General features: G+C 41.3%; 1 protein-coding gene across 5 annotated transcripts in view; it reads right to left on the reverse strand.

The window, feature by feature from the left end:
* Positions 1-27,456, reverse strand: part of BICD1 (BICD cargo adaptor 1) — a 295,326-nt gene that overhangs the window by 65,580 nt on the left and 202,290 nt on the right. For all 5 annotated transcript variants that reach the window (XM_054034480.1, XM_054034454.1, XM_054034445.1 and 2 more), the window contains exons 3-4: positions 18,704-18,856; positions 13,155-13,592 (exon numbers count right to left, since the gene is read on the reverse strand). In XM_054034480.1, the coding sequence (XP_053890455.1) occupies positions 13,155-13,592; positions 18,704-18,856 (591 nt within the window). The remainder of the gene's footprint in view (positions 1-13,154; positions 13,593-18,703; positions 18,857-27,456) is intronic.

Genomic DNA, 27,456 nt, shown 5'->3' on the forward strand with positions numbered 1-27,456 from the left:
AGTAGTCTAATGACAGGTGGTCATTATTTCTTATTATTAGTGCTTATTTCATCAAGGGCTACCCACTTCCCTAGCAATTCTGCTTAGCAATCTAAATTGACAGTGACTGGTTTCTCATTAAAGATCAGATTTATCCCAAAATATGTCCTCTGAATTTTAAACCACCACCACACGTTATTCAGCCTACCTCATGATATAATGAATCATAATGATACATATACATTTCTCCCCTAAGGGTACAAATTAATGTAGGAGTTTCTGTGAAAAACTCTGCCATTCTTTCACCATCATTATTTATTTATTTGGATTTTTACCAACAATTATGAAAAGCACCCTATCAGTGCTCCTGGGTATCCCTGACAATCTTTAAAAAATACATTAAACAGATGCATACATTCCCCCAGCTCAAATGAAGTAATGCAGCAACTACATAAATAGAAATAGAAATTACAGCACACACATAATCCCCAGACATCCACTCCACCACTATGTACCCCCACTTGGCACTCATCTCCTCAAAGACAAGGGAGAAAACATGTCCTTGCAGCATACCCTGGGGACTAACAAACTGGCTCTGTTACAAACCTGGAGGTGGACACAGATGGTGTCAATCAAAAGCCAGCAATCTGTATGTGTGCTATAAAGTTTTGGGGCCACATCATCTCTTGCCTTGGAGAAGTATAGCAGGAGTTGAGCTGCCATTGGCTCTGAGCTATATTAATTCTGCCCACAGAGAAATTTGGAGGTTAAAAAGGAGATGGTGCCATGGAGAATGGGTATTCCGTCAGTGGTTTTAATACAGAACATCTCAAAGCAAGGGAACCAGATTAATTGTTAGTAGTTCAGATACAGATTGTCATACATAAAAAAACAGAAAATTTAAAGTTTCCCGTGTGTCTTTGTCCAGATCAGAAGTGGTGATGCAATGGAAGGTAAAAGACTGTGGGTCTATCCCTGCTTCCCATGGTTTCAATGGGTGTTTTTGACAGTAATTTCAATATGTGCAGGATTAGAGTGTGGGTTGTGAGCAGGTTAGATTTAATTGTGAATGACTCGGTGTGCTCTTTGTTTATACATTTGGAGAAAAATGCCAGTTCCATCTTTGTTTTATGGGAAACAGAATTACTAATTCAGAGAAATCAGAGCTGCCTGTTTCTAAAAGCCTTTTAAAAAGCATTTCCCCCCTATAGGTACCTCCCCAGACAATATCTGGGGGAGTCAAATCAGTCTCTGCAAAATTTATATGGGAAAAAAGGGCTTTTAAAGACTTTATAAAAAATAATATTAATACCATTAATGTTCATTCAATGTTCTGAAGTGCAGTTCAGACTCCTATTATCCTATAACTAGGATTCTGCATTTCCCAATTTACAGGGCTAAGTGCATGAGGAATGGTTTATATGTCTGCTTTTAAAACCTGGCCTCTATTTTTGCACCTGTAGTCAGCAGCAGACACAAAATTGTAGGTGGAAAAACAGAAGCCATTTTAAAGCCCCTTTACAAATCTTAATTCTTTTGTGTGCAGGTGGAAGAGAGAAGATGGCTCTTTCTCTAACCCACTGAGTATTTAAGCAGAAAAATTGGGGCCAAACTGTATTACCATTTCCCTCATATCCGTGTTACAACACAAACAGCAAATCCACCTCCTCAGACATACAGAGCTGCATTTCTGTCAGCATTTAGTCCACATTGGAATCTAAAGCTACTGAAGAGGTTAGTCTAATTCCATGGCTGTAGCAGGGACTTCTTCAGTTCAGTCTTGGGCTCCGCCACTGCCTCAGTTTCCCCTGTTAATCAGACTTCACACTGCGAGTGTTTTTGCTCTAGCCCCCCCTTTTATGACCGTCTGGTTTATTAAAAAAACAACAGTTTACAATAACACAGATCTTCCAACCAGCCTTCTTAGCTGGCTCACACCCTTGGTTCAGGGGTCCTAGTCCAATGCCTGCTGAGACTTTCTTCCTAGCAGCATGGGTGGCGGGTGGAGCCCCATTTCGGGGAGACTAGCCCACAGCTCCACCCCTTCCACCCCCACCAGAGGGACTCCACCCCTCAGCCCAGGGGCGGCTCTATGTTTTTTGCTGCCCCAAGCACGGCAGTAAGGCTGTCTTCGGCGGCATGCCTGCAGGAGGTCCGCTGCTCACACGGATTTGGTGGGGTTTCTGCGGGTGTTCTGTCGGTCCCGCGCCTTTGGCATACCCGCCGCCGAATTGCCGCTGAACCCACGGGGCTGGCGGACCTCCCGCAGGCATGCCACCGAAGGTTGCTTGACTGCCACCCTCACGGGGACCAGCACGCCGCCCCCCGCAGCTTGCTGCCCCAGCCACGTGCTTGCTGCGCTGGTACCTAGAGCCGCCTCTGCCTCAGCCAGAGGAACCCCGGGCTGGCTGAAGCCCCAACCCCTCCCCACACCTGCCTGGAGATGACCCGAGCTCCCCCAAACCTGCCCAGAGGATCCCCGGGCCAGCTGCAGCTGGGCCTCCCCTCCCCAGACCCTAAGCCGCCCAGGGGAAAAGCATCTTTTCCTGAAGATGCTTTTGATATGCCCCATGCAGGTTCCAGGGCGGCTGAGGAGGTGGTATTTGTTACTCAGCTTCCTGGGTACACCAGGAATCTTTCTGGAGTCCAGGGAGATTACTGATGAACCCAGAAAGCTGAATAGCAGATACCACCTCCTCAGCTGCCCCGGAACCTGCATGGAGCATAATAAAGCAAAACCTTCGCCTGCCAAACCCCTCAACTGGGGGTCTGGTGGCCGCAGCAGTGCCAGGGGAGGAGAGCCTCCCCTGGCCTATTATACCTGCCACCCATGCCTAGCAGGCTTCTGCTCCCTGCAAGTCTCTCTCTCCTCAGCCTAGTTTTCACTGACTCTCCACTCTTTAATGGAACACTGGTGTAGCCCAGTGTGCTAGCTTACCTCTATTACATTTTCTGCTTTGCATTATATTCTGTTTTATTATATTCAGCAGTAATGCAAGGAGCCTACAGTCCTGTATCCTGTAAGACATTAGCTTCAGCAGTTAGCATGAGACTTGCGGCCTACGAACTTTGGCATAGATAAACTTAGGTAACCCATAAGTTTTGGGGAACTAGAATTAGAATGTAAGGGGGAATTTTGTCCATAATGACATCAGCCAACCATAGCACCATGAACTAACACCAGCTTCTAGAATGTTTTGGATGGAACATCCAACCGCAAGACTGCGATGGCAATGAATTGACGTATATGATAATGGGGTGAAATCATAAATATTTTAACCTATAGAAAAAGGATATGGTAAAGGGAGGAAATACAAATAAGGAAGAGGGGAGAAACCCCTACTGAATATGCATTAGACATGGTAATGTCAGCAGAACATATTATAAAAGTGGCATCCCAGAGCAGTGGGAGGGAGAGAGATGTAGCCCTTGGGAGGGGCCAGAATGATGGCCATTGGTGAAGATGAGGAAGGTGACGGTGATAAGGAAGATAATAGCTAACATTTCAGGTTGTTCTGCAAGGGATGGTGTATGTATGGATGTTCAGATGTACTTTTGTATTATCTCTGTCTGCCTTACCGAGTTAGAGCATGTGTGACTTTGCTAAATGTATTCATAAATTATTTATTTGTAAATATAGAAGAGTTACTATAGTGTGAGTGTTACACCTGTGCACATCAGAGTCCCCAAATATATAATAATTTTAGTAATACTGGACCTGATCTTGGGACAAGAACCTGTCTACCCTGAAAGTGATAACTGGGAATTTTTATTCATAATCTATAGATCAGGTTATACTGACTTCCCAGGTCTGTTCTCCCTGGAATCTTTCTCCTGACTGAACTGAGGCTGCCATCATGTCTCCTAACAGGCCTGGTTCTTAGTTGCATGCTCCCCACCACATGCCTGGTCCTACTCATTCCATTCATCTGGCAAGGTGGGCTACACCTGGCACAGATGAGGCTGAATATCAACCATCTTAAAGTGCCAGCTCTTCCTGTGACAGTAACCATATACTGAAAAGATATATGGACATTGTCACAAGAAGAGCTGGCCCTTAAAGATAAGTAGTGCCACAGCAGGAACATTAGGAGAAGTCCTTGAATTTGGCGGCTAACAGTGGATTCTACTGATACAGAAATAAAGATGGCTGCATGGAGCTCTGTAGGGAGGCGGTGTGGTTCCCTGGTGCCCCCGAGAGGGACGAGCTCCGCCGAACACCAGAGTGGGTGGAGCCAGAGCACTCCAAGCCTGCCCCTCAGAGGGTCAGAGGCCAGACAGGAAGTATAAGAGCTTAACCCCAGAGCTCACTCGAGAGGCAGCCGCTGGAGAGGCCGGACACCTCTGGCCCAGCTGCAGCAACCAGCGGCGGACCTGGAGACTGGCCTGACTGGCCGACACTCGACGCAGACCAGCATGTGGGAGAGTCGCTGAGCCTACCCCTCACCAGCTACCCCAAGGATCCAATAGTGATCGACCCCCCCTGAGGACACCACCTTGACCCAGGTACCTCCAGAGGGGGAGTTGGGAAGTAGCCCGGGAGCAGCTGACCCTAGTCTGGCTGCAACACAGCCGGAACCCACGTCAGTGTGTTGCGGCCAGGATCCCCACTGACAACTGCGGGCCTTTGGTCACTGATAGGACCCCGGGCTGGGATGCAGTGGAGTGGGAGGGCCTGTGGGTCCCCCACCTGCCACCCAATGCATGGGTGGCAGTCTCCCCCTCTCCCAGGCCACTCAGAGCCTGAAGCCTGGGTGTGCTATTTACCTGAGTTTGCTCAGCCCCTGTCTGAGGGCCTGAGCCTTGGACTCTTTACTACCCCACCTTGACCCAGGGCCTTGGCCTGCTGACTATATAAACTGCTACTCAGCCCCTGCCTGAGGGCCTGAGCTGTGATTCTTTACTGCCCTGCCCTGACCCAGGGCCTGGGCTAGTTATCTGTTAATTGTTACCTGTGTGTGCTCAGCTCCCTGCCGGACAGCTTGAGCCAGGACTCCTGCCGCCCAACTGATTCCCCAAGGGGCCATGCAAGGACTAAGGGAGGCAGAGTGGTTCCCCGCCACCCCGGAGAGGGACAAGCCCCGGCTAACCTCTCTACAGGCTCATTGTCAAATAATGTTTTACCATTTGTTACAGGAAGTTGGCCCTACAGAGCCACTGTTTTCTAGTGACCATGACTACTTAAACTAGTTAGAAAGAATTGACTCTTACTACATTATTGTTCAGTGCAGACATCTACTATGGAGAAGGAAATGAATGGGAACGTTTATGATATCTTTAATAAACACAAACCAGGTCTGGAAAAATTGCTTCTCTTGCAAAATTTCAGACTGGCAAAATAAATAGAGAACTTGCATGGAAACGATTATCTGCTTGCAGATACAAAAAACGTGGTGTTAGAAGTACTGTAGTGTATCTGGGACCCATATGCTAACTGGAATACTAGGTGAGACATTTAAAGAAATCTATGGAATCAATATAAATGTATTCAAATAAGCAGTACAATACTAGACGACACTAGGATGTTAGTGTGTTTCAGTGACTAGTATATGCTTCTGCCTTAAAAAAAAAAAAAAGCAAGAGCAAACTCCTAAATAATAATGACTTTCTGCTGTTCCTAAGTATTCACTTTCTATAATCTGCCATATTTTTATTTCCACCCACAGCAATCTTCTAGAAACAGAGTGTTATAGTTCAGTGTCATCTGGGTTTTTGGGACAACTAAATTAGTAGTTTCACTAACTAACTTTATCATTATCTAAAACAAACTAAAAAAAACAACCCAAATGAGCTGTACGTGTTTCATGCTGCACACTTCTCTGCAAGGATTTCAGTTTGGGGGTATTTTCCCCCAATGTGGGTTAGCAGTTTGCTTTGAACTATGGGAACCAAATTTATCATTATTATTTAGTTTGTTAACAAGAGAAGTTAGCAATGAACTGATGGTGGGAAATGTGAAGAACTTCTGAACAGGAAACTTCCATTATGGAACCTGATGTCTAGTCTAATTTTCTTGGTTCTCTGGACAGAAAAGCACTGGAAGTGCTAAGGAAGGTGAAGGGGGAGATCAGAGAGGGAGAACACTGAACATTGTTCAACAACCACCACATTGAATGATGAAGAAAGATTTGTCTAATCCTCTCCACTCAGAAGAAAGGTGGCTATGAGGTAGGGCCTCAAGAATAAGGAGAATAAAGTGGTGGAAGGAATCACAGGGCTCTGAAAAGGACATGGATAATTCCTTCCTCCCAAAACAGAGAAGACATCTTCGCCATTAAAAACCATTAGAATTTTGATTGAGGCATGGACCTTCGCTGGGAATTGGTGGGTCATGTTACTCACTTCCTTTAGAAGGTGTGTCTTGTTTGCACTATTGGAATACAAGCAGTGACAGTAAGGTCTCCTCGGCACCAGCCAAGAACTGGCCTGTCAAGAGGCATGAAGGAGTGCAGCCCCAGAGCTGCAGGAGGAATTGTACCTGCCTTAACCAATATTTTGATGCGTGTGCAACAATAGGCCTGTAGTTTGATAATAGGGCAAATAAATGGCTGTTGTGTACAGAAATTTCAAATTGCTAAAATACACACCCTTTGGTGGAAGTGGGAAGTGCTCATACCAACCTTTGATACATACCTCCATGAATATAACACCACAAAGACGCTGCTGAAGATAGCAAATCCTATTTTGCTGAAGCATTACCAGCATGAGCATATAATTAAATCCCCATGTCCAACATCAAGAAACTTCCTGGAGGAATTCCTCACATTTAATTTGTGAGACCATAGGTGAGCTCATGTGGCTCTAAATAGAAAGGACAGTTTACTTAAAAAAAAATAGCACACACCAGCATTCTAGGGTAAACCTTTAAGTTTCTATAGCTGTTGTCCCAAAAATTTTCAGGGTCGCATCCCCCCTTATCCCTGTCTGTGCCCCTTCCCTCCCCCCCGAGCCAGGCCGCAGCTCCTGGAAGGAGGGATTCAGACAAGGGTAAGGGGGCCAAGGCTGGAGCCAGGAGCAAAGCCTTGGCCGGGCCGTGGTCGGGGGCTGAGGCTGGAGGGCGGGGAGCTCTGCTCCCTCCCAGCCCCACCCTGCTGATCTATAGAAATCATCTCAGTTTTCTTGCTGTGTCTATTTTTAAAAAAAATTCTTAATATGCTTAGGATGCCTAGTAAGGGCAGTTGCTGTCTGTATTACACACAGTATCAAGTTGCTATGGCCAGGCATATCCACTGTGGACTCAACTACAAAACCTGCTCATACATATATACTATTTGGAATACACTTATTAAAACGTGAAGAACAATATTAGGCTGGTCATTGTCAGTGGACTGACAACGTTACTGAGAATAGTTACCAAATGAATACTGTTAACATGTTTGTGTATGCTTTTCCTCACAAAACTAATTGTACAAAGTTCCAGATACCATATCATCACTGCTTTCTTATGTCATAACCGAGATTTGGTAATGAAATAGGTAAAAGAGTTAGTACTCCAGCAAAATGTCACTTAACATGTAGGGGCACTTTTCCCCCCATTGATCACAATAAAGTGAGGTTCATTATATTCTCAATTTTACTTCTGTGCATCTCTCACTTTTTTCCCATGAGTCTCCCTTTAGCAGAGAGACATAATGATGGGCCTAATCCTGGAAGGTGCCAAGAACACTTAGTTTGCACTGAGCTGACATGCTGTGCACCCCACAGGAATTGCTTAACAGTTTGCATGGTTGGACCTTTAGGCTGTGTGGCTTTGTATTATTTCTTTTTGGAATGATCATAACAGAGATGTTGGCAACTTCTTCTTCTTCTGTGGTTTTTTTTATTAAGTATATATACACTGGATCCCTTCCCAATTCTGAGAATGCCTCCTGCGGGCATGGAGGAATGGAAAACAAACTGCTGGTATTATGCTCACCAGTGGTACTCTATACAGGGTGCATCACCAGCAGGGGATAATAATGTGGAATACAACATAGTGTTATGTCTCAAACACCAAGAGCTCTTAGAGTAAGTATTCAACAAGAGGAACTCTTCTCCCATTTTATTCTTTCTTAATTGACTGCCAAATCTTTTTCCAACTTAAGTTAATGGCAAAAACTCCAATTGAGTGTAACAGAAGCAGAACTGAGTCTGCATACACTAAGGACTAATTCAGATACCCTTACTCACATTGAATAGCACCTTAGTCCACAGATACTCCCATTTACTTCAATGAGACTAAGGTGCTACTGAACCAGTGTAATGGTCAGGGCCGGCTCCAGGCACCAGCTTACCAAGCAGGTGCTTGGGGCAGCCACTCTGGAGAGGGGCGGCACGTCCAGCTATTCGGCGGCAATTCGGCGGACGGTCCCTCACTCCCGCTCGGAGCGAAGGACCTCCTGCCGAATTGCTGCCGCAGATTGCGACTTTTTTTTTTTTTTTTTTTTTGCCGCTTGGGGCGGCAAAAACCCTGGAGCCGGCCCTGCTAATGGTATCAGAAAGTGGCCCTAATATATCCAGCAAGAGGAACTGAAAGGGACCTCGAGAGGTCATCAAGTCCCACCCCCTGTGTTGAGGCAGGAGCAAGTAAACCTAGACCATCATCTGACAGGTGTTTGTCCCACCTGTTCTTAACAACCTCCAACAACTGGGATTCCACAACCTCCCTTGGAAGCCTATTCCAGTGCTTAACCACTCTTATAGTTAGAAAGTTTTTACTAATATCTAACTATAAACGAGTTGGCTGCCCCCGTGTGCCCTCTGGTGGCCTTGTGCCTCAGCCCTACCTTGCCCTTTATTCTCCCTTTTCCAGCCCCTTTTACAGAAACTTCACACTTGCTCATCCAATCACCACCCTTATTGGGTCCTGGGTTTATTCAGACAAATAACTCAGAAGTAAAACTCAAAAAGAGTCCCAAAAATCTGTCCTAGGGCATGGCTCTTACCTCAGAGCCTGGAGGACCAAAAGGGTTCCTTCTTAGAGTTCTTTGTTAATGAGTTCTTATGGGGGTTGACCTACCCTGGGGTTGACCTATCCTGGGGTTCAGCTTGCAGCAGTCCTGCTCACAGCTGACTCCCCTGTAAACTTCCCAGAGTCAGCCCTCTCAAACAACTGTCAGCTCTCTTATAAAAAACCAGCTGCTTGAGGTTCTCTCCCCACTGCGCCAGGTGTCTCTTGTTAGCTCATATAACAAGCCTGCTTTAGACTGTGAATGCAGCTCCCTCATTCTAACCTAAATTCCTTGCTGCAGATTAAGCCCGTTACTTCTTGTCCTACTTTTAATGACATGGAGAACAATTGATCACTGTCCTCTTTATAAGAGCCCTTAACATATTTGAAGACTGTTATCAGGGTCCCTCCCCAGTCTTCTTTTCTCAAGACTAAACACACCCATTTTTCTTAACCTTTCATCACGGGTCAAGTTTTCTAAACCTTTTATCATTTTTGTTGCTTTCCTCTGGACTCTCTCTCTAATTTATCCACATTTTTCCTAAAGTGTGGTGCCCAGAACTGGACACAGTACTCCAGCTACTCCCCAGTGCTGAGTAGAGCAGGCCGATTACCTCCCATGTCTTACATACTACATTCCTGTTAATACACCCCAGAATAACATTAGCTTTTTTTTTGCAGCTGCACCACACTGTTGACTCATATTCAATTTGTGATCTACTCTAATCCTTGGATCCTTTTTAGCAGTTTTACCACATAGCCAGTTATTCCCCATTTTATAGCTGTGTATTTGATTTTTCCTTCCTAAGTGAAGTACTTTTCATTTCTCTTTATTGAATTTCATCTTGTTAATTTCCAACCAACTTCCAATTTGTCAAGGTTGTTTGAATTCTAATCCTCTGAATTCTTTCCAGCTTGATGTCATCTGCAAATTTTATAAGCACTCTCTCCACTCCATTATCCAAGTCATTAATGAGACTATTGAATAGTACCAGACCAAGGACTGACCCTTGTAGGACCCCACTAGATATGCTCTCCCAGTCTGTCAATGAACCATTGACAACTACTCTGAGAGTATGGTCTTTCAACAAGTTATGCACACATCTTTCATCTAGACCACATTTCCCTAGCTTATTTATGAGAATGTCATATGGGACTGTGTCAATAGCCTTATAAAATCAAGTTATATCATATCTACTGCTTCCCCTCATCCACTAGGCCAGTAACCCTGTCAAAGAAGGAAATTAGATTGGTTCGTCATGATTTGTTCTTGATAAACCCATGCTGGCTATTCCCTATAACCCTATTGTCCTCCAGAGGCTTACAAACTGATTGTTTAATAATTTGTTCCAGTATCTTTCCAGGTATCAAAGTTAGGCTGACTGGTCTACAAATCCTTGGGGTCTTCTTTGTTCTCCTTTTTAAAGATAGATTATATTTGCTCTTTGACACTAGTAAGTCAGTTCAGGATAAAATTAACAGACTAGTTCACCTGAGTGTGATCTTAAAGGCATGTCAAGAGGCATTGCAAGGTAATCAGGCTAATTCACTGTGTGTAAGTAACAAAGGAATGTTAATTGGGCTTCCAAACATAAGAGGTTCACATAGACTCATAGACTCTAAGGTCAGAAGGGACCATTATGATCATCTAGTCTGACCTCCCGCATGATGCGGGCCACAAAACCTGACCCACCCACTCCTGGAAGAATTCTCTCCCTTGACTTAGCTGTTGAACTCCCCAAATCATTATTTAAAGACTTCTAGTCACTCAGAATCCTCCAGCAAGCGACCCCTGCCCCATGCTGCGGAGGAAGGCGAAAAACCTCCAGGGCCTCTGCCAATCTACCCTGGAGGAAAATTCCTTCCTGACCCCAAATATGGCGATCAGCTGAACCCCGAGCATGCGGGCAAGATTCTCTAGCCAGACCTTCTGGAAAAGTTCTCTGTAGTAACTTTTAATATCCCACCATTGACCATTGTTATCGACCTATTGACTAAAATCACTGTATCCCATCAAACCATTCCCTCCATAAACTTATCAAGCTTGATCTTAAAGCCAGAGAAGTCTTTCGCCTCCACTGTTTCCCTCGGAAGGCTGTTCCAAAACTTCACCCCTCTGATGGTTAGAAACTGTTCATCTAATTTCAAGCCAAAACTTCCCGACGGCCAGTTTATATCCATTCGTTCTAGTGTCCACATTAGCACTGAGCTGAAATAATTCCTCTCCCTCCCTGATATTTATCCCTCTGATATATTTAAAGAGAGCAATCATATCCCCCCTCAGCCTTCTTTTGGTTAAGGTAAACAAACCGAGCTCCTCGAGTCTCCTTCATATGACAGATTTTCCATTCCTCGGATCATCCTAGTGGCCCTTCTCTGTACCCATTCCAGTTTGATTTCATCCTTTTTAAACATGGGAGACCAGAACTGCACACAGTACTCCAAATGAGGTCTCACCAGTGCCTTGTATAATGGAACCAGCACCTCCCTATCCCTACTAAACCTCCCTAGATTGTGAGGTCAATCTAATGAGACAATTCACTTAACAGCAGGATACTAAGGGAGGAAAGATAACTTCTCTGAAATGGACCACTCTCATTACCACTTCAAAAGTTATCTTTCCTCCCTTGGTATCCTGCTGTTAAGTGAATTGTCTCGTTAGACTGACCTCACACTTGGTAAGGCAACTCCCATGCTTTCATGTATTTATACCTGCTCCTGTATTTTCCACTCCATGCATCTGATGAAGTGGGTTCTAGCCCACGAAAGCTTATGCTCAAATAAATTTGTTAGTCTCTAAGGTGCCACAAGGACTCCTCTTTAAATTGCATTTGTCTGAATTTACCCACATCCTCTTAGAAGGTACCAATGTAATCAAATTAACTTTTTCATGTTTTGTGTTTGCCTTTACATTATGTATGCAACTATACTCAATTGTTATTAGATCAAAAAGCACATATTTAGCATTTAGATGTAAAATTACTTGATATAGACTTGGTGGTGATCACATTGTGTTTACAAGACCGAAACCTTAAGGCTGAAGCATTCAATCTTCAAAGCAAGGCCATTAGGACTTGTCACAGACTCAAGTATCTATTCTTCCTCACACTAGATGCCCAGACTGTCTTTCTAGGAAGACACCTGTCAGCTTGTTCTTTAGTCAGCGAGCTATAAATATAGATTAATGGGACTGATCCAACAGCTCTGATCTTTCTGGATGCTATCAGGGGCTATTCCAGATGCAAGACGGATCTCCCCAAATCTGCTTTGGTAAAACCCTGAGGAACTTATGGAAGGACACTAAGAGACTTATGGAGAATTAACAGGCATTACACCTCTGCTAACAACTGGTCTCTCAGATTCTGAACCAACTGTAATGTTTCTTATCCGCTTAGACCTTTTAATAACCCTTATTTCTTTTCCCGAATTAATAAATCTTTAGTTTAGTTTTCTAAGGATTGGCTTCCAGTGCTGTTTTTGGTGAGATCTTGAAGTATCCAGTGAACCTGGGGTGAGTGACTATTTTTTGGGGACTGGAAAAACCTAATGTTTGGTGGCTTTGGTTTTAATAACCTTACATCATAAAGTTCAGCTTCTCTGGGCTGGAATGCTAAGGGGGCTGTATGTGACTCCTTGGTAAAACTAATGTAGTGATGCAGAGGTACACTTTTGTTACTGGCTTGGAAAAATCTAACCGTAGAATATACCACCAGTTTGGGTGTGTCTGCCCTGTTTTCTGACAGCGTGTTCTGAGTTTGGCATTCTTAGCTGTGACCCACTCTATGAACCGTGACACTCTTCTCCAGTGGTCTGGAACCATGCCTATCCCCCATCAGTTCTCGAAGTCTATTATTATCAGGGAGGAGCAGCTTTCGTAAGACAATGCTTACAGGGTGCCCTTCAGTTTACTGGCTTGATTTTCATATTGTGTTTCCTAGATCTGCAAATCTGCAAACCCTTGTGAACTCTTCTCTCCTACCCCCAACCCCATACACATTTCAAGCACTGCTGGGTCCCTTTCTCCTCTCTTCCCCTTGTTTCTGATCATTTCAGGCCATGCATATACCCCATTCTCTCAACTGAACTTTTTTGAGAGATCTGGAAATTAGAAAACACCTAGGCAGAAAGCTAAGAACAGGGGAAATGGATGGTGAGGAATAGGATCATGGACAAGTAAATCAGTCATTAGCATTACAGTCTGATATAATTATGTGGAAGTCTTTATGATTTTAAGATAAGCTCTTACCTGCACAAGTTGCTGCTTCAATTTCTGCATTTCTGATATGTTGAGCTCACTGAAGAGATCAGAGACTGGGTGCAGAGATTCTCCTTTCCTAACTGCAGGAGTCCGGTAATCTCCATTCAGTTTCACAAGAGGCCCATGGATGTGCCCATTCATTTTGTCATCATTATTAGGTTCGCTCCCATCCTCTGCAAACTTTAATCCATCTACTGATATATTAATGTGATTACTGTACATACTATCATTGAGGTTGATATACTGGGAGAGTTCCTTCCTCAGATTGTTCTTTTGCTCCCTTTCATTTTTTAAAGTCTCCAGGGCTTCCTCCAGCTGATGTTCGGCGATCTCCTTCAATCGGATGGCATCTTCTAGCTGGCTATTAAGCAATACTGTCTCCTCCTCAAATCGTTTAATCTCATGCTTTAAACCTTCATATTCAACCTGAATTAGACAAGACAAAGAACATTCATAACACTAAAACTTGGGTCTTAAAAACCTGCCATATATTAGCCTGATTGAAGTAGGCACTAAATAGCCAAAAATTACTTAGACCAGGCATTGCCAGTAGCTGCAAAGAGCGTCATGCTCAGAAAATTCATGAGGAAAGGTGCACTGCATGCACCCCATTTTATTACTTTTCGGTTTTATATTGTACTGCAGACATTTTCAAGGGGTGAGAATCAGAATCTGTGGGTGATTTATTAGGACACATGCTGTATTTCAGAGGTTCTCAACCTTTTTCCTTCCGAATCCCCCATCCCAAACATGCTATAAAAACTCCATGGCCCACCTATGCCACAATAACTGGTTTTCTGCATAAAAAAGCCAGGGCTAGCATTAGGGGGTAGCAAGCAAGGCAATTGCCTGGGGCCCCATGCTACAGGGGCCCCCACAAAGCTACATTGTTCAGGCTTCAGCGGGTCTCAGGGACCTGGGCTTCAGCCCCATGCAGTGAGGCTTTGGCTTTCTGCCCTGGGTACCAGCATGTCTAATGCTGGCCCTGCTTGGAGGCCCCCCTGCTCGAGGCCACCTGCTCGAGGTCACCTAGGGGGCCCTGGATCCCTGGTTGAGAACCACCACTGTATTTCATGCAAGAACAGTCACTGACCTGAAGCTACACTAGGAAGTACAGCTTTATTATTAGTTATCATAAGTAACGTTTGTCTATTATGGCACTGAGTATAGATAGAGGTTAATTATACTGTTTGACTTATCACTCATAGGTATTTCTAAGGCATCTATCACCATGGCATCTAACTTCTTATCCGATGTAATCACTGCATGTCCAGTTTTTTTATACTGTAGAGACATATAGGTTTGTTTTATGAAAATTATTCAATAAGGTTTTATTTTAAAAATGAAAGCACAGACTAATAACCCAACCTGTTTAAAACTGCCAGATGTCCTCAAGTGGCAGCAATTTTAAAATAGAGGTTAACTTTTGACAATCCAAAAAATATAATAGTAGCAGTGTTCAAGCAGGGAATACAGAATCCATTTTAGGGCACTGACAGCTGGTCTTCTGGTCCTGTAGCAGGCCAGACTGAAATTCTTCCCCTGCTGAGTTGGTGTTGGCCACTCCAGTTTTCACTGACTGATAAATCTCTCACCTCATCACAGAGCAGCCACCCAGCTCCACAGGCAGGAAGCTGTTTTTTTCTCAATACATGTGATAATGTGGCTGAAGAAAATGGCAGCTTCTTCTCCTAAGTAACTACCATGTTTTTAGAAAGGAAGAGAGTTCCCCATCCCATCACAACTATAGCCACTCACTGGAGTGGAGAAAATGGAGAAGCTATCTGCTATGCCAGACATGGACAAAAATGCAGGCGAGAAAATGAGGACTACCTGGTTCTAGGCAGTTTACTTCCAATGCTGAACAATTCACTTAGAAAATGAACCTGTTTGACACAAACTCAAAGTTTCACATCAACAGAGCCAAAGAAAGAAGTTAGTGGAAGTGTTGGTTCAAATACATTTGATACCAGTTTGTTAAGGATCCAATCCTTCTCCCACTGAAATCAATGGTAAAACTTCTATTGACAGCAAAGGGAGTAGGCTTGGGTTCTAAATCACTTTGCTGTCACAATAACCAGCCATTAAGATGGAAGAAGATCTGCGTTCCTTGGCTCTCATTAGCATTCCAGCTGCTCTGATCCTCACCTCCACTATTATCCAAAAGAATTAGGAACTGCCATTACCAGTATACTGGTTTAGTTCCATTGTAGTTTGTTGGCAAGGAAGATTTGGCTCATGAGTCTGCCTATGCAGAGCAGCTTGCGGGACTGGGACCTGTAATAATTCCTTCTTTCACCTTGTCTTGTCTTGATAGAATCACTAGCTCCAAGAAAGACAATTCTACACTGGGAGAGCCCTGACTGCTGAATTGGAATGGGAAGGGTTCTTATGCTAGAATAAGCATCTGACCAGTCAAGACACAGGAATGTGTTGGACAAGAATCATTATGTAAGTGACGGAGCAATTCTGGCATTCTGATTCTTCCCTCAGTGATAAGCAAAGTGACACAAAAATAAAGGCTGTTTAATGAAAACAAAATACCTTTATACCTGGTACTTTTCCCCCTCAGAATAAAAATTATTAGAAGTAACTCTCAAACTTTATGGACAATAAAGACAGATATTTATTTCACCCTTGTGTCATACGAGTGGTTTCAGAGGGCGATGTGGGAGGATTGGAGAGGGTGAGAGAAAGTTAAAAGTATTTTCTGGTACTACACCTGCCCCGGAATCCCTTGAAGAGTTTCTGTGGCTTTACCTAATCATATTTTTAAATTTATAGGAAATAATTTCCCAATTTTCAATTTTTTTCCGGTTCTTTGTTGCTGTACGAAAGATCCACACAAACAAAATGGAAATTTACTGACCATACACTGCAAACTGACTATACACAAATTCCTGTTAAATCCACAAAATAAACTTTAAAAAAGGAAGAGAAAAATATTTTTTGACTAATTTCTTTTGTGTTCATTATAAAATAGAACCAGACAATTTTTTTCACGCAAACAAAATTTTGATAAAGATTCATTAACATTTCCATTTTCCAATCAGCTCTACTTGTAAAAATGATAGCTTTAAACATACAGTGGTATGATTTTTAATTTGATGATATTCCTTTAATATTTTTAATTTGTAAAATTCAGATTTTAAAATAAATCAGATTAAGTAGTGCAATAATATCTTTTGGTAGAGGAGGGAGAAATTTGGTTTTCAAGTAAATGTTGAAAAATTCCCAAGTCAAACAATTCAAGTCAAAAATTCAACAATTCAAGTAAAAAAATTCAAGTAAAAAATTTTGGCAGACATTACTAGTTGGCAGGCATTACTAGTTGCATCTTCAGTGGATGGTCTGGAATTTTGTTTCATTCGGTGTCTACACAAATATTTAAAAAGCAGAATTTAAATATAATACAAGGAATGGGTCCCTGCATATAGGAAATTCCTTTTGGACTTGGATATTCAGTAGACAGTTGAGGACTTTTATTTGGGAGCTGGCTGAGAAGGCAGTCTTTAGAATTTGAACCTTCAGATTGCTCAGTGACATGATATCAACAGCTCAGGGAAGTTAGTGACTGATTGTACTGGGAATTTTTTGAAAATCTGGAGGTTTGGGGTTTATCCCAGATTTTGAGAATTGGATTGGGGGGTCACAAATCTGTGGTGCTGTTGTTTTGTAGGGAAATTAATCCTGAAAACACAGGCCCTATTAATAAAATCCAGTATCTATATTTTCTTGATTATACACATAACATCAGCTGTGTATAGCAGAAATTCTCATGAAAATCAGAGAGATTTGCACTGTCTGTGAACAGTAACTGATTTTTACATTGCCATTTTTCATGGATTCTTCTTCTAAATTCCTAAAAAGATGTGATGATAAAATATCAAGGACTACGTAATACATGATTTTATAAGTTAAAGAACATACCAGACTAAGCTCTTATGAAATTTCATCTTGAAGATCAAAACTATTTTCTGAGTTACAAGAACACAAAAAAATATTTGATACAAAAATACTGTGATTTTTTTAAGTCAATTAAAATATGCCAAATATTTTTTCCTTTTTATGGGGCCCTGCTATTCCTTTTCATTAAAAGAGAAGTGTTCTAACAGATACAAACACTTGTGAAAAGATTCTCTTCTGATGGAAACTATGACTGTCCATTCATGAGTCTAGTTTTCCCAAGATCTGTGCAGATCATTTCCATGAAGCTAGTGAGAATCATACTTGTGCCTCAAAGGGGGAATACAGTGGCCTGGATAATACCGCTCTGATAAAGACAATCTGCTGGAAATTTAGTTTTAGAAATTTGTAAGTCATGGTGTCTCAATATAAGGAAAGGAAAGTATAGATCTGTTTCTATTATCTCCATGTCCCCTGTTGTGCTATCTTGTTGTTCTAAGTGCTTCAACCACCACGTCAGGATGGGTAAAATATTAGTAACAGTTAGATGAAAAAGTACTGCAAATCTGACAGGAGCAAGATAGCTTTGTTAACGAACTCCCTCTAGAAACTGTGGCAAACTTGGATACTTGATAAAAGCCCTAATTATCCCATTGAGCATGTTAGGACTTAAAAAGCAACTGCATGTTATGGATGCGGGAAGCAATTACGATCTGTTAGAAATTAAGGCATTGCCTTATAAATTGTAAACGAGTGCTGGCATGGAATGTGTTTAAAAGAAGAAAAATATTGCCAGTTTAATCACCTGAATTGCATATTTACTGATTTATCATGACAAGATAGCACTTTTGACAGTGGAACAAATCCCTTTTGTCCAAGACAATAGTTTTCTTGATTACTTCGCCAGCAATAAAATTTTCCACAGAAAAATTTATGTTTTTCAGAGTAACATTTCCAAATTGTAGGGAAACACAGCTCCCGAATTGCTAGTTCACGGCTGCGGCCCACTGCGCCCGTGGCTGCAAGGCCGGAGCGGCCTACACCCCCACGCCTGTGATTAAGAAACTTGTTGGCTGACCTAATCATCACCCTCGCTGCTCGCTTTCACGTGCACAAGATATGACCTTGTTAAGTCATGTTGATGAGTATTATATGCTCCTCCTATGCACAAAAATTCAACCACTTATAAGTGTTGTAAATAAAGAAGTAAGATAATAAAAACCCCAGTGAAAAGTCCCCGGGAGGCTTTTTCAAGAGGCTTTTTGGCTACCACGACCTGGCGCTCTGTCTCCTTCCTTTTTCGTCGCCACACCAAATGTCATATATGTATAAGTGGGTCTGAGTTGTGCATACATATTAAGTGGAGAGTAATCCTGGATACTGTTTACAGCTGGTTGCAGTGGAGTTTTAATTTGTCATGGAACCTCCGGGTGCATTCAGCACTTTACTAAGATTTCCAGTGTGTTAGTTTGCCAATACTATATTTTACAATGACTGTTTAACAATAACCAGCAAGATATGCAGAATCTCATACCAGATTAATTTAAGGTAGGTCAAATTATGCAGTTTTAAGTCAACCAGTGTTGTATATTTTTTTTTAGTCTAGCATCTAAAATCTTTTCTGTGCTTACTTGGTTCTGTTTCAGTGTGGACACCAGTTTTTGCAAAGTGATATTTTCTTCTTCAAGCTCTGTGTAATCCTGAAGAAGTCTTGCCTCTCGGAATTTGTATTCTCGAATTTCGTCTTTCATCCGTATTCTCTGCAGCTCTGCCATTTCGTTATTCTGAAGGAGAGGAAAAAACCCCAACATATTACTATTTCATTTCCAGCAGCATGAATGGTAAACATAGCCCCAGTGTATAACAAGGGCAACAAACAAGTAATCAAAATGATTTAACACTACACGTCAAAACGGCAGCACCACAATTAATATGTTGTCACACCACAGTTTCTGTTATTTGTTATACAACTGGATGTATACAAATAAGCATATATGATATGGAAACTTGAACAAAATAGTTCCAAGATTAATTTTCTATTTAAATTAAAAAACCCTCCAGTGCTTTATCGTCTCATTACTTTTATTTGCTAGAAGTCTGGTTGAAAGGCTTAGATCAAAACACAATTGCCTACTGTTTTTCACTAAAGGACAACACACTAAACTCATACAGCAGAAAAATGAATAATGGTGTCTGTCTTGCAAAGATAACTATTAACCAAGATGAAGTAATATAAGAACCAACTTCATGTTTTGAAATCATGTACAGGTATTTGTGTGCTGTACTACTATTCAGTGAAACCTGTTGCAAGTGATTACTCAAAGGATGGAAAATTCAGTTGTTCAACAGATGTGGTCTCCTAATAATGCTGGAGTATTTCAGGATAACATGAGGCAGCTTCTTAAGCCCAGAGTTTACCCATTAGGGTGGTCTCTTGTTTCAGGTTCTGCTGTATGTCTAAAGTGGTATATGTATAAGTCATTTCAACAATAACCCTACCAGTTTTCTAGACAACATTCTTATATATGTTTCAAGAACTGCCATCAGAAAGTTATTTGACTGCATCTAATTCTAGGTTTGACTAATTTTTTGCATCTAGAGCTTGGGTTTCTTAAAGTTATTCTTCGTGGGAGATTCAGATGCTGAAGTGACCGTTAATCTCTCTAAATCATCAGATATCAGAGGCCTGATTTTAATGGTACACTTGTGTAACCCCACTGTCTTCTATGGAGTTACTCCTGATTTATAATTAGGCTTGGAATGAGTCGATTTTTTTCGGTAAATGTCAACAAAAGTTGATTTCACCATACACAAACCAATGAGAACTATTTCCATCAGTAATAATCAAAATTTACAGATAGGCAAAGTAACAAATATGCTGCTTGACAACTTATTAGAGTTTGATTTAAGGGTAAAATTTTGACATATGATGTTGACAGATTGTATTTTAGCAGTTATAAAGCTTTAACTTTTTAAATCTCAAAGTTTACTCTCATTAACTAATTATTGTGTGACACTCATAACTTCCTGCAACTGTGAATAAAAAAAGTGTAAAAATAAACATCAATATTATCCTTTGAAGTGATAAAAAAATAAAAATCCAATTCTGCCAAACCTATTTATAATGGAGTAGGTGAAAGTGGAATCAGCGACAGATATAGCCTTTCAGAGCAAGACTGCCCACCACTGCTCTGTATGTGAGCCCCTTCAGTCCTGATAGATGGCAATAAGGACCATCAGTCGCATCTTCCCCCCTCCTGCAGGAATGATGAGCACTGCAGTAGCAGTGGTACCTGGGGGTATGACGGAGTATTCTATAGTAAGAAGAACGGCTAGATTCATAATGATGGCATAGACTCTGTCTCTGCTGTGATGCCAGGAGGAGCAGAGATAGAAAATAATATAATCTATGATTTCTGCAGAGGGAGAGCAATCATAGACATTATGTCTTTCTGAAAAGTTGAACATCTTTGTAAGAAATAGGCACTATAGAAACTGCATTCAGTGACCTGTGAATATTTGGCTCTGTATGCAGTGGCAGATTAGCCACTGGGCCAATGGAGCCTATTCCCAGGGGCCCCAGCCAATTGGGGTGCCCCCGCGCTCCAGCCTGCTCTGCCTGCCCAGGACTCCTGCTGGGGAGCAGGGTCATAAAAACATAAGAATGGCCATACTGGGTCAGACCAAAGGTCCATCCAGCCCAATATCCTGTCTTCCGACAGTGACCAATGCCAGGTGTCCCAGAGGGAGTAAACAGAAGCTAGGGACACCATTCCTTACCCCTCCTGGCTAACAGCCATTAATGGACTTAACCTCCCTGAATTTATCTAGTTCTCTTTTAAACCCTGTTATAGTCCTAGCCTTCACAACCTCCTCAGGCAAGGAGTTCCACAGGTTGACTGCGTGGTATGAAGAAGAACTTCCTTTTATTTGTTTTAAACCTGCTGCCCATTAATTTTATTTGGTGGCCCCTAGTTCTTATATTATGGGAACACGTAAATAACTTTTCCTTATTCACTTTCTCCACACCACTCATGATTTTATATACCTTTATCATATCCCCCCTTACTCTCCTCTTTTCCAAGCTGAAAAGTCCTAGCCTCTTTAATCTCTCCTTATATGGAACCCGTTCCAAACCCCTAATCATTTTAGTTGCCCTTCTCTGAACCTTTTCTAATGCCAGTATATCTTTTTTGAGATGAGGAGACCACATCTGTACGCAGTATTCAAGATGTGGACGTACAATGGATTTATATAAGGGCAATAAGATATTCTCCATCTTATTCTCTATCCCCTTTTTAATGATTCCTAACATCCTGTTTGCTTTTTTGACTGCTGCTGCACACTGCGTGGACGTCTTCAGAGAACTATCCATGATGACTCCAAGATCTCTTTCCTGATTAGATGTAGCTAAATTAGTCCCCATCATATTGTAGGTATAGTTGGGGTTATTTTTTCCAATGTGCATTACTTTACATTTATCCACATTAAATTTCATTTGCCATTTTGTTTCCCAATCACTTAGTTTTGTGAGATCTTTTTCAAGTTCTTCACAGTCTGCTTTGGTCTTAACTATCTTGAGCAATTTAGTATCATCTGCAAACTTTGCCACCTCACTTTTTACCGCTTTCTCCAGATCATTTATGAATAAGTTGAATAGGACTGGTCCTAGGACTGACCCTTGGGGAACACCACTAGTTACCCCTCTCCATTCTGAAAATTTACCATTTATTCCTACCCATTTATTCCTCCACCCACCTGCCTGGTGCTCCTGCTGGGGAATGGGGTCAGGTGCCGGGGATTGCCCCGCTCCGCCCGCCTGGTACTCCTGCAAGCCCCTGCACCCCAATTTCCGCTCCCTGGCAGGAGCACCGGGCGGGCGTGGCAAGACCCCCACGCTCTGACCCCATTTCCCCAGCAGGAGCACCGGGGGAGTAGGAGGGGACTGCAGGTGGAAGGGGTGGGGAGGAGCCCCCATTTGCTCTGGCCTAGGGCCCCACAAAAGTGTAATCTGGCTCTGTCTGTATGTACAGATTAATTCCTAGTACATAAGGGTGTAGTGATAAGTGTTCTCAATTCCAAGTTGATTTGCAAGACACAGATTTTTTGTTTTGCATCTGAGTTAAACATGTGTAAAATCCTAGAAGATAAAACTATAAACCAATATAAAATATGTTGATGAACAAAAAGCCGTGCAGTGTAGCTGCTGTTTGTTGGCAGGAGAGAGTTCTCCTGCCAACAAAAACTTCTACCCCCAGTGAGAAGCAGCAGCTTTGTTGGCAGGAGAGTACTCCTGCCGACAAAACGCTGTTCACACCGGTGCTTTTTGCCATTAAAACTTTTGTCGTTTGGGAGTGTGTTTTTTTAACACCCCTGAACAACAAAAGTTTTGCCGACGAAGTGCCAGTGTAGACATACCCTCAATTTTATCTGGATTAAGACTGAAAATAAGGGTGAATGGTCTCAAATTGGTTTTAACTGAAGTCAGTATCTGGCAGTGACATCATTTGTTTGTTAAAGGCTATAAAAATGATGAATTTGAAGATTCTTTGTCATACTCTACCTGATCATACTGCAGCACACCAGAATGAGATAGTTTTCCCTAGGTCTTGCCTAACTGTAAGTATACTGATCACATGTTTATGAATACTTCGTTACTGTATTGGGTGTAGTGACTGCTTGTTTTTAGGCTGTCAGGCATGTTTAGAGCAATTGTATAAAATACCATTTGACCTATACACTAAATAAAGGAATTAATAGTTAAATTAGTGTCTGGTGATTTCCCACATTAGTATTAATAATGTCCAATATCATTAATAATTCCAATACCACTGAACCTGTGGGTTTTCCAATTCTGACATTATGTCTTTAATTTTGGCTCCTGTAGGATCTGGGTATACATGCAAGTCTACTTTCATGAGAAATGCGAGACAAAATGGACTGAAGGGATAGCAGTATGGGGACAACACCCAGCTCTACCTCTCTTTCACGTCAAGCATAACTGCGCTATCTCACAACCTTACCAACGGCTGGAGGAAGATCAGCCCCTGGATGAAGAGCAGGTGGCTGAAAATCAACCCAGACAACAAGTGTGTTTTAAAGAATTCTCCTTCTGCATAACAGTCCCATCCATTAAAGGAATCTATCTCAGGACTGCTGAAGTGGGCCACAGCAGGCTCAGGTCCTTAGCCAATTGCAGTTGAGGAAAGGCGTGTGATAGGACAGGATTAGGGTGCATTAGCAGAGTTACACAGGAAAGCTAATGTCTGTTCACATTAAGTCTGATCCAAAGCCCAGTGAAGTCAATGGAAAGACTCATATTGATTTCAATGGATTTAAAATCAGGCCTATTATGCCAGTCTTTCATGAGCAACAACAAATTTACACACAAAATTAAATTTTAAAAAACACACAACCAAAAAATATGTTGGAGGTCAAAAATCGTAACTAGTAATTTGCAACTGTTGGATCAAGCAAAGGGTAGGAAGGTTGAACAGTTGATAACATAAAATTAAGGTTCTGACAAAAATTACTCAAAACTAATCAATTATTTTATCCTATACTTAATTTTTACAAAATCCATCACATACTCTGGGATACAGTAAATATTAAAAAAAAACCAAAAACACACAAAACTGGCTCAGCAATCAGCTACTTTGATCAAAAGTAACAGGTCTTAGAAAAAGCAGGAAGGGGACAAAACGGCCAGAGATCAAAGGACCTGGATAAAAAGGCTTTTTACAAAATCACGGATGCATTATTTCACTGATGCACTACAAACTACTTTATTTTGGAAACGGTTCTGAGATTAACTGAATGTGTAAGACCAAGGAATGGAACTAATTTCCCCCCTTAATACAACATATAGCAACTGTACAGGAAGCTTGAATGGCCACCTTTCTTAAATTCATCATCTTAAAACAAACAACCGAATGCTCATTCCTTCGCCACATACCACTGCTTCTCCTACACATTCCTGGAAGTATAAACAGAGCCACTTGTAATATTTCTCCTCTCTCCCTTCTTTTATCCATATAGAAAGTGTTACTACAGAACAATACGCTATTTGCTCTGGTTAAAATTAAAAAACAACAGCAACAACAAAAGAACCAGCCAAAAATAATGTCTGCTAACAGTTCTGTCTGCGGTGTTACCTTAAGTGTATATCTAAAGCACTGGGTGGAAGCAAGCCTATTACTGTCATAGGGACCAACACCAACTCAGCATGTTATTTTGAAAAGATGATACAATATTTCACTAACGTAAAACACAAATCTTGTCACTGAAAATGGCATAACATTGCACTCTATATGCCAACCTCTCCCTTGGCACTTGCAAAAGCCTGCATTATGCTGGCAAAGATCCAGCTGTAAAGCACTGTTTCATTTTCAATACCGCACATAAAATGCTGTGCTTTACTAGTACAGCACAATGTTTTATCAAGGCTAATCTAAAAGCAATCTATAGAGGGTTTTTTTTTTTTCACATTAGTATCTAGTATGAGCAAACACCAGAAGAGGTCTTTCAGGATAGCGTGTAATGTTATAGTATTTTCATTATTATGCTATTTCTATGTGGTCTGCATTGGTGAAATATTCTTTCATCTTTTCAAAATAACATGCTAAGTTGGTATTCCACCAAATGTTCTGATTAAAGACATAGGACATATGTCTGTCAACAATTGTGTCTATTATTTGTGTCAGTTTTTTAAAAAATATTTTGACGGAACAATACATCATTATGGCGTATACAACAGTCTCCTGCTACCTAAGCCGGGGTGGGAGCATGACGCAAGTTTCACATTTGATCATCACATCAAGCATCTCTAAGGCATTTTTGAAATGCACCAAAATACTTTTATATGATGTAAAATTGGTGTGTCAGCAGGGCAATTTTCCAGATGAGCCACTAGGGGACAATTCTAACCCAAATGATTCTATGATTAGCAAAATAATTCATAATTAAACTTCACTTTTAATCATGTACTGACTATTAAAGTTCCAAGGGATGGCTGCTGATCCAGAAATGTTTGCAAGGGTTTAACCAAAAGATTTTTATCACCTCCAGAGAAGATTATCTGTATTACTGTACCTGTAAAACACTGAGTTAACCCAAGAGGTGGAGCTCAAGGTACATGAGTAATATTTTAATGCCTAGAGGTTATTTTCTGTCCCAATCACAAGAAGAATTTGATGCAATGATTTTAATGCATCTCTGCCAAAAAAGCAAGAAAGACATCCATGAAACTAAAGAAAACAACAGACTTCTTTCAGAGTAACAGCCGTGTTAGTCTGTATCCGCAAAAAGAAGAACAGGAGTACTTGTGGCACCTTAGAGACTAACAAATTTATTAGAGCATAAGCTTTCGTGGACTACAGCCCACTTCTTCGGATGCATATAGAATGGAACATATAATGAGGAGATATATACACACATACAGAGAGCATATGTGTGTATATATATCTCCTCATTATATGTTCCATTCTTCGGATGCATATAGAATGGAACATATAATGAGGAGATATATACACACATACAGAGAGCATATGTGTGTATATATATCTCCTCATTATATGTTCCATTCTATATGCATCCGAAGAAGTGGGCTGTAGTCCACGAAAGCTTATGCTCTAATAAATTTGTTAGTCTCTAAGGTGCCACAAGTACTCCTGTTCTTCTTTTAACAGACTTCTTGTCAGCATGGCATCAGACTATGACTAGTGTGCATTAATTATTGTAGGTGTTAGCATATTGCTTAATGCATTACTGGAAGTTATTCAGATGCTACGGTAATAAGGGCAATATAAGAACCTATATAGAATAGAACAGAATAAATCCTAAACAATGTAAAATTGAATGCACCAATTAAGATGGAACTTAAGAGTTAATATCTGCAAACATCAGGCATGTCTTCAATGGCACTACTCAGATATCTAAAGTAAAGTACGTGCCCAAGTGTTTGGGCATATGCCTAAGGGCCATGGCCGTGAACTGTGAACTCTTCAGTTCAGGGAACCATGTCTTCCTATGTGTTCAGTTAACACGTCTTTTTATTCTCTGGAACAGAGCTAGGCCGATTCCCCAGATGTTTAATTGATCCTACCAGTATACAGTTAAGAGTCTCATTTAGGCTTATATATGGACATGGGGTCATGAGCATTTTTTCCACATTACTTCACATAAATCTCAAGGGAGGGATTCGAAGTCAAGCAGAAGTCATGCCGGCAGCCTTTGGCACAATAAAAAGCCTATTTTCTTCCACAGTGAATGCTTATCAGCTCTGTTAATCAGAAAACAATCAGATACATGCACCAAAGCTAGTCTACACTGGACCAAAGTTTAAGTCTTATCTGGTGGGAAGTGCAGCCACATACTTGCACTGTATATGAATTTCTAGTATTAATTTAGTAATTCAGGAGCAAAAACAATGAAAAAGTTAGGTACTTTGGTTTTAATAACAGAATAGCGTATGGATGCAATACAAAAGCCCATTTGAACCTGACATTTGTAATGTACTAACAATAAATGGGATGTTTTGAAGCCAATTATGTCAGTTAGACAATTTATGATTAAACTAATATTTGCTTTCTTGAGTCTGGGAACACCTGTCATTGTAAACTTGGGTGCCAAATTCACTTTAATCTACACAGATGAAAATAAAAGGTTTGGGTTTTGTAGACACCAATACTTAATAAATACTTTTAGTTAGATTTTATCTTGGGTTAGAATTTAACATATTATAAGTAATTTCTATTTCTTTTTCCAGCCTAAATTTGTTTCTATTTGGCCCTAGGAAAACATAAATAAATGAATGAAAAATTCTTGAGAATAAAATAAAATAAAAATAATCCCCACAAAAAATGCCAAAATGTTCTTATTCTACTGACTTTGGGATAGACTGTTAGGAGCTATACGGTCCAATTACATCTTTTCTTTTAAAAAAATTGGTTTGTGTTTGGGTTTTAACAAATAAACGATCAAAATGGAAGAGTAAATCTATATCTGCATCCTATAGGACATATTCTACCCTCCTGGCATGGTTTACAAGGAAGCAAACCAACACATAAAGGGGGAGATGAAAAGCCACACTCTTTCCCTTTCCACCCTATAGAAACCCCTCTCTATGACAACATTACAATTAGAAATCTGTGGATTTTTGTGGCCACAGAGGGAATTCAGCCAGGGATCAGCTAATCTATACAGTATGATACCCTTAAGAGTTAGCAGATTTCAAAGAAAAAAATCCACTCAGACATTAAGGATGCACCAAACCAAGAATGGAATAATGTGATGGGTGGTCCATCGAAACAACATTAATTCACCATATAAACCCATTCCATGCATGCGAGGTGCCACAACACCATTCTTCCTTCCAACCTGAAGG

This window comes from Malaclemys terrapin, chromosome 1 (assembly GCF_027887155.1).
Source record: "Malaclemys terrapin pileata isolate rMalTer1 chromosome 1, rMalTer1.hap1, whole genome shotgun sequence".
NCBI lineage: Eukaryota > Metazoa > Chordata > Testudines > Emydidae > Malaclemys > Malaclemys terrapin.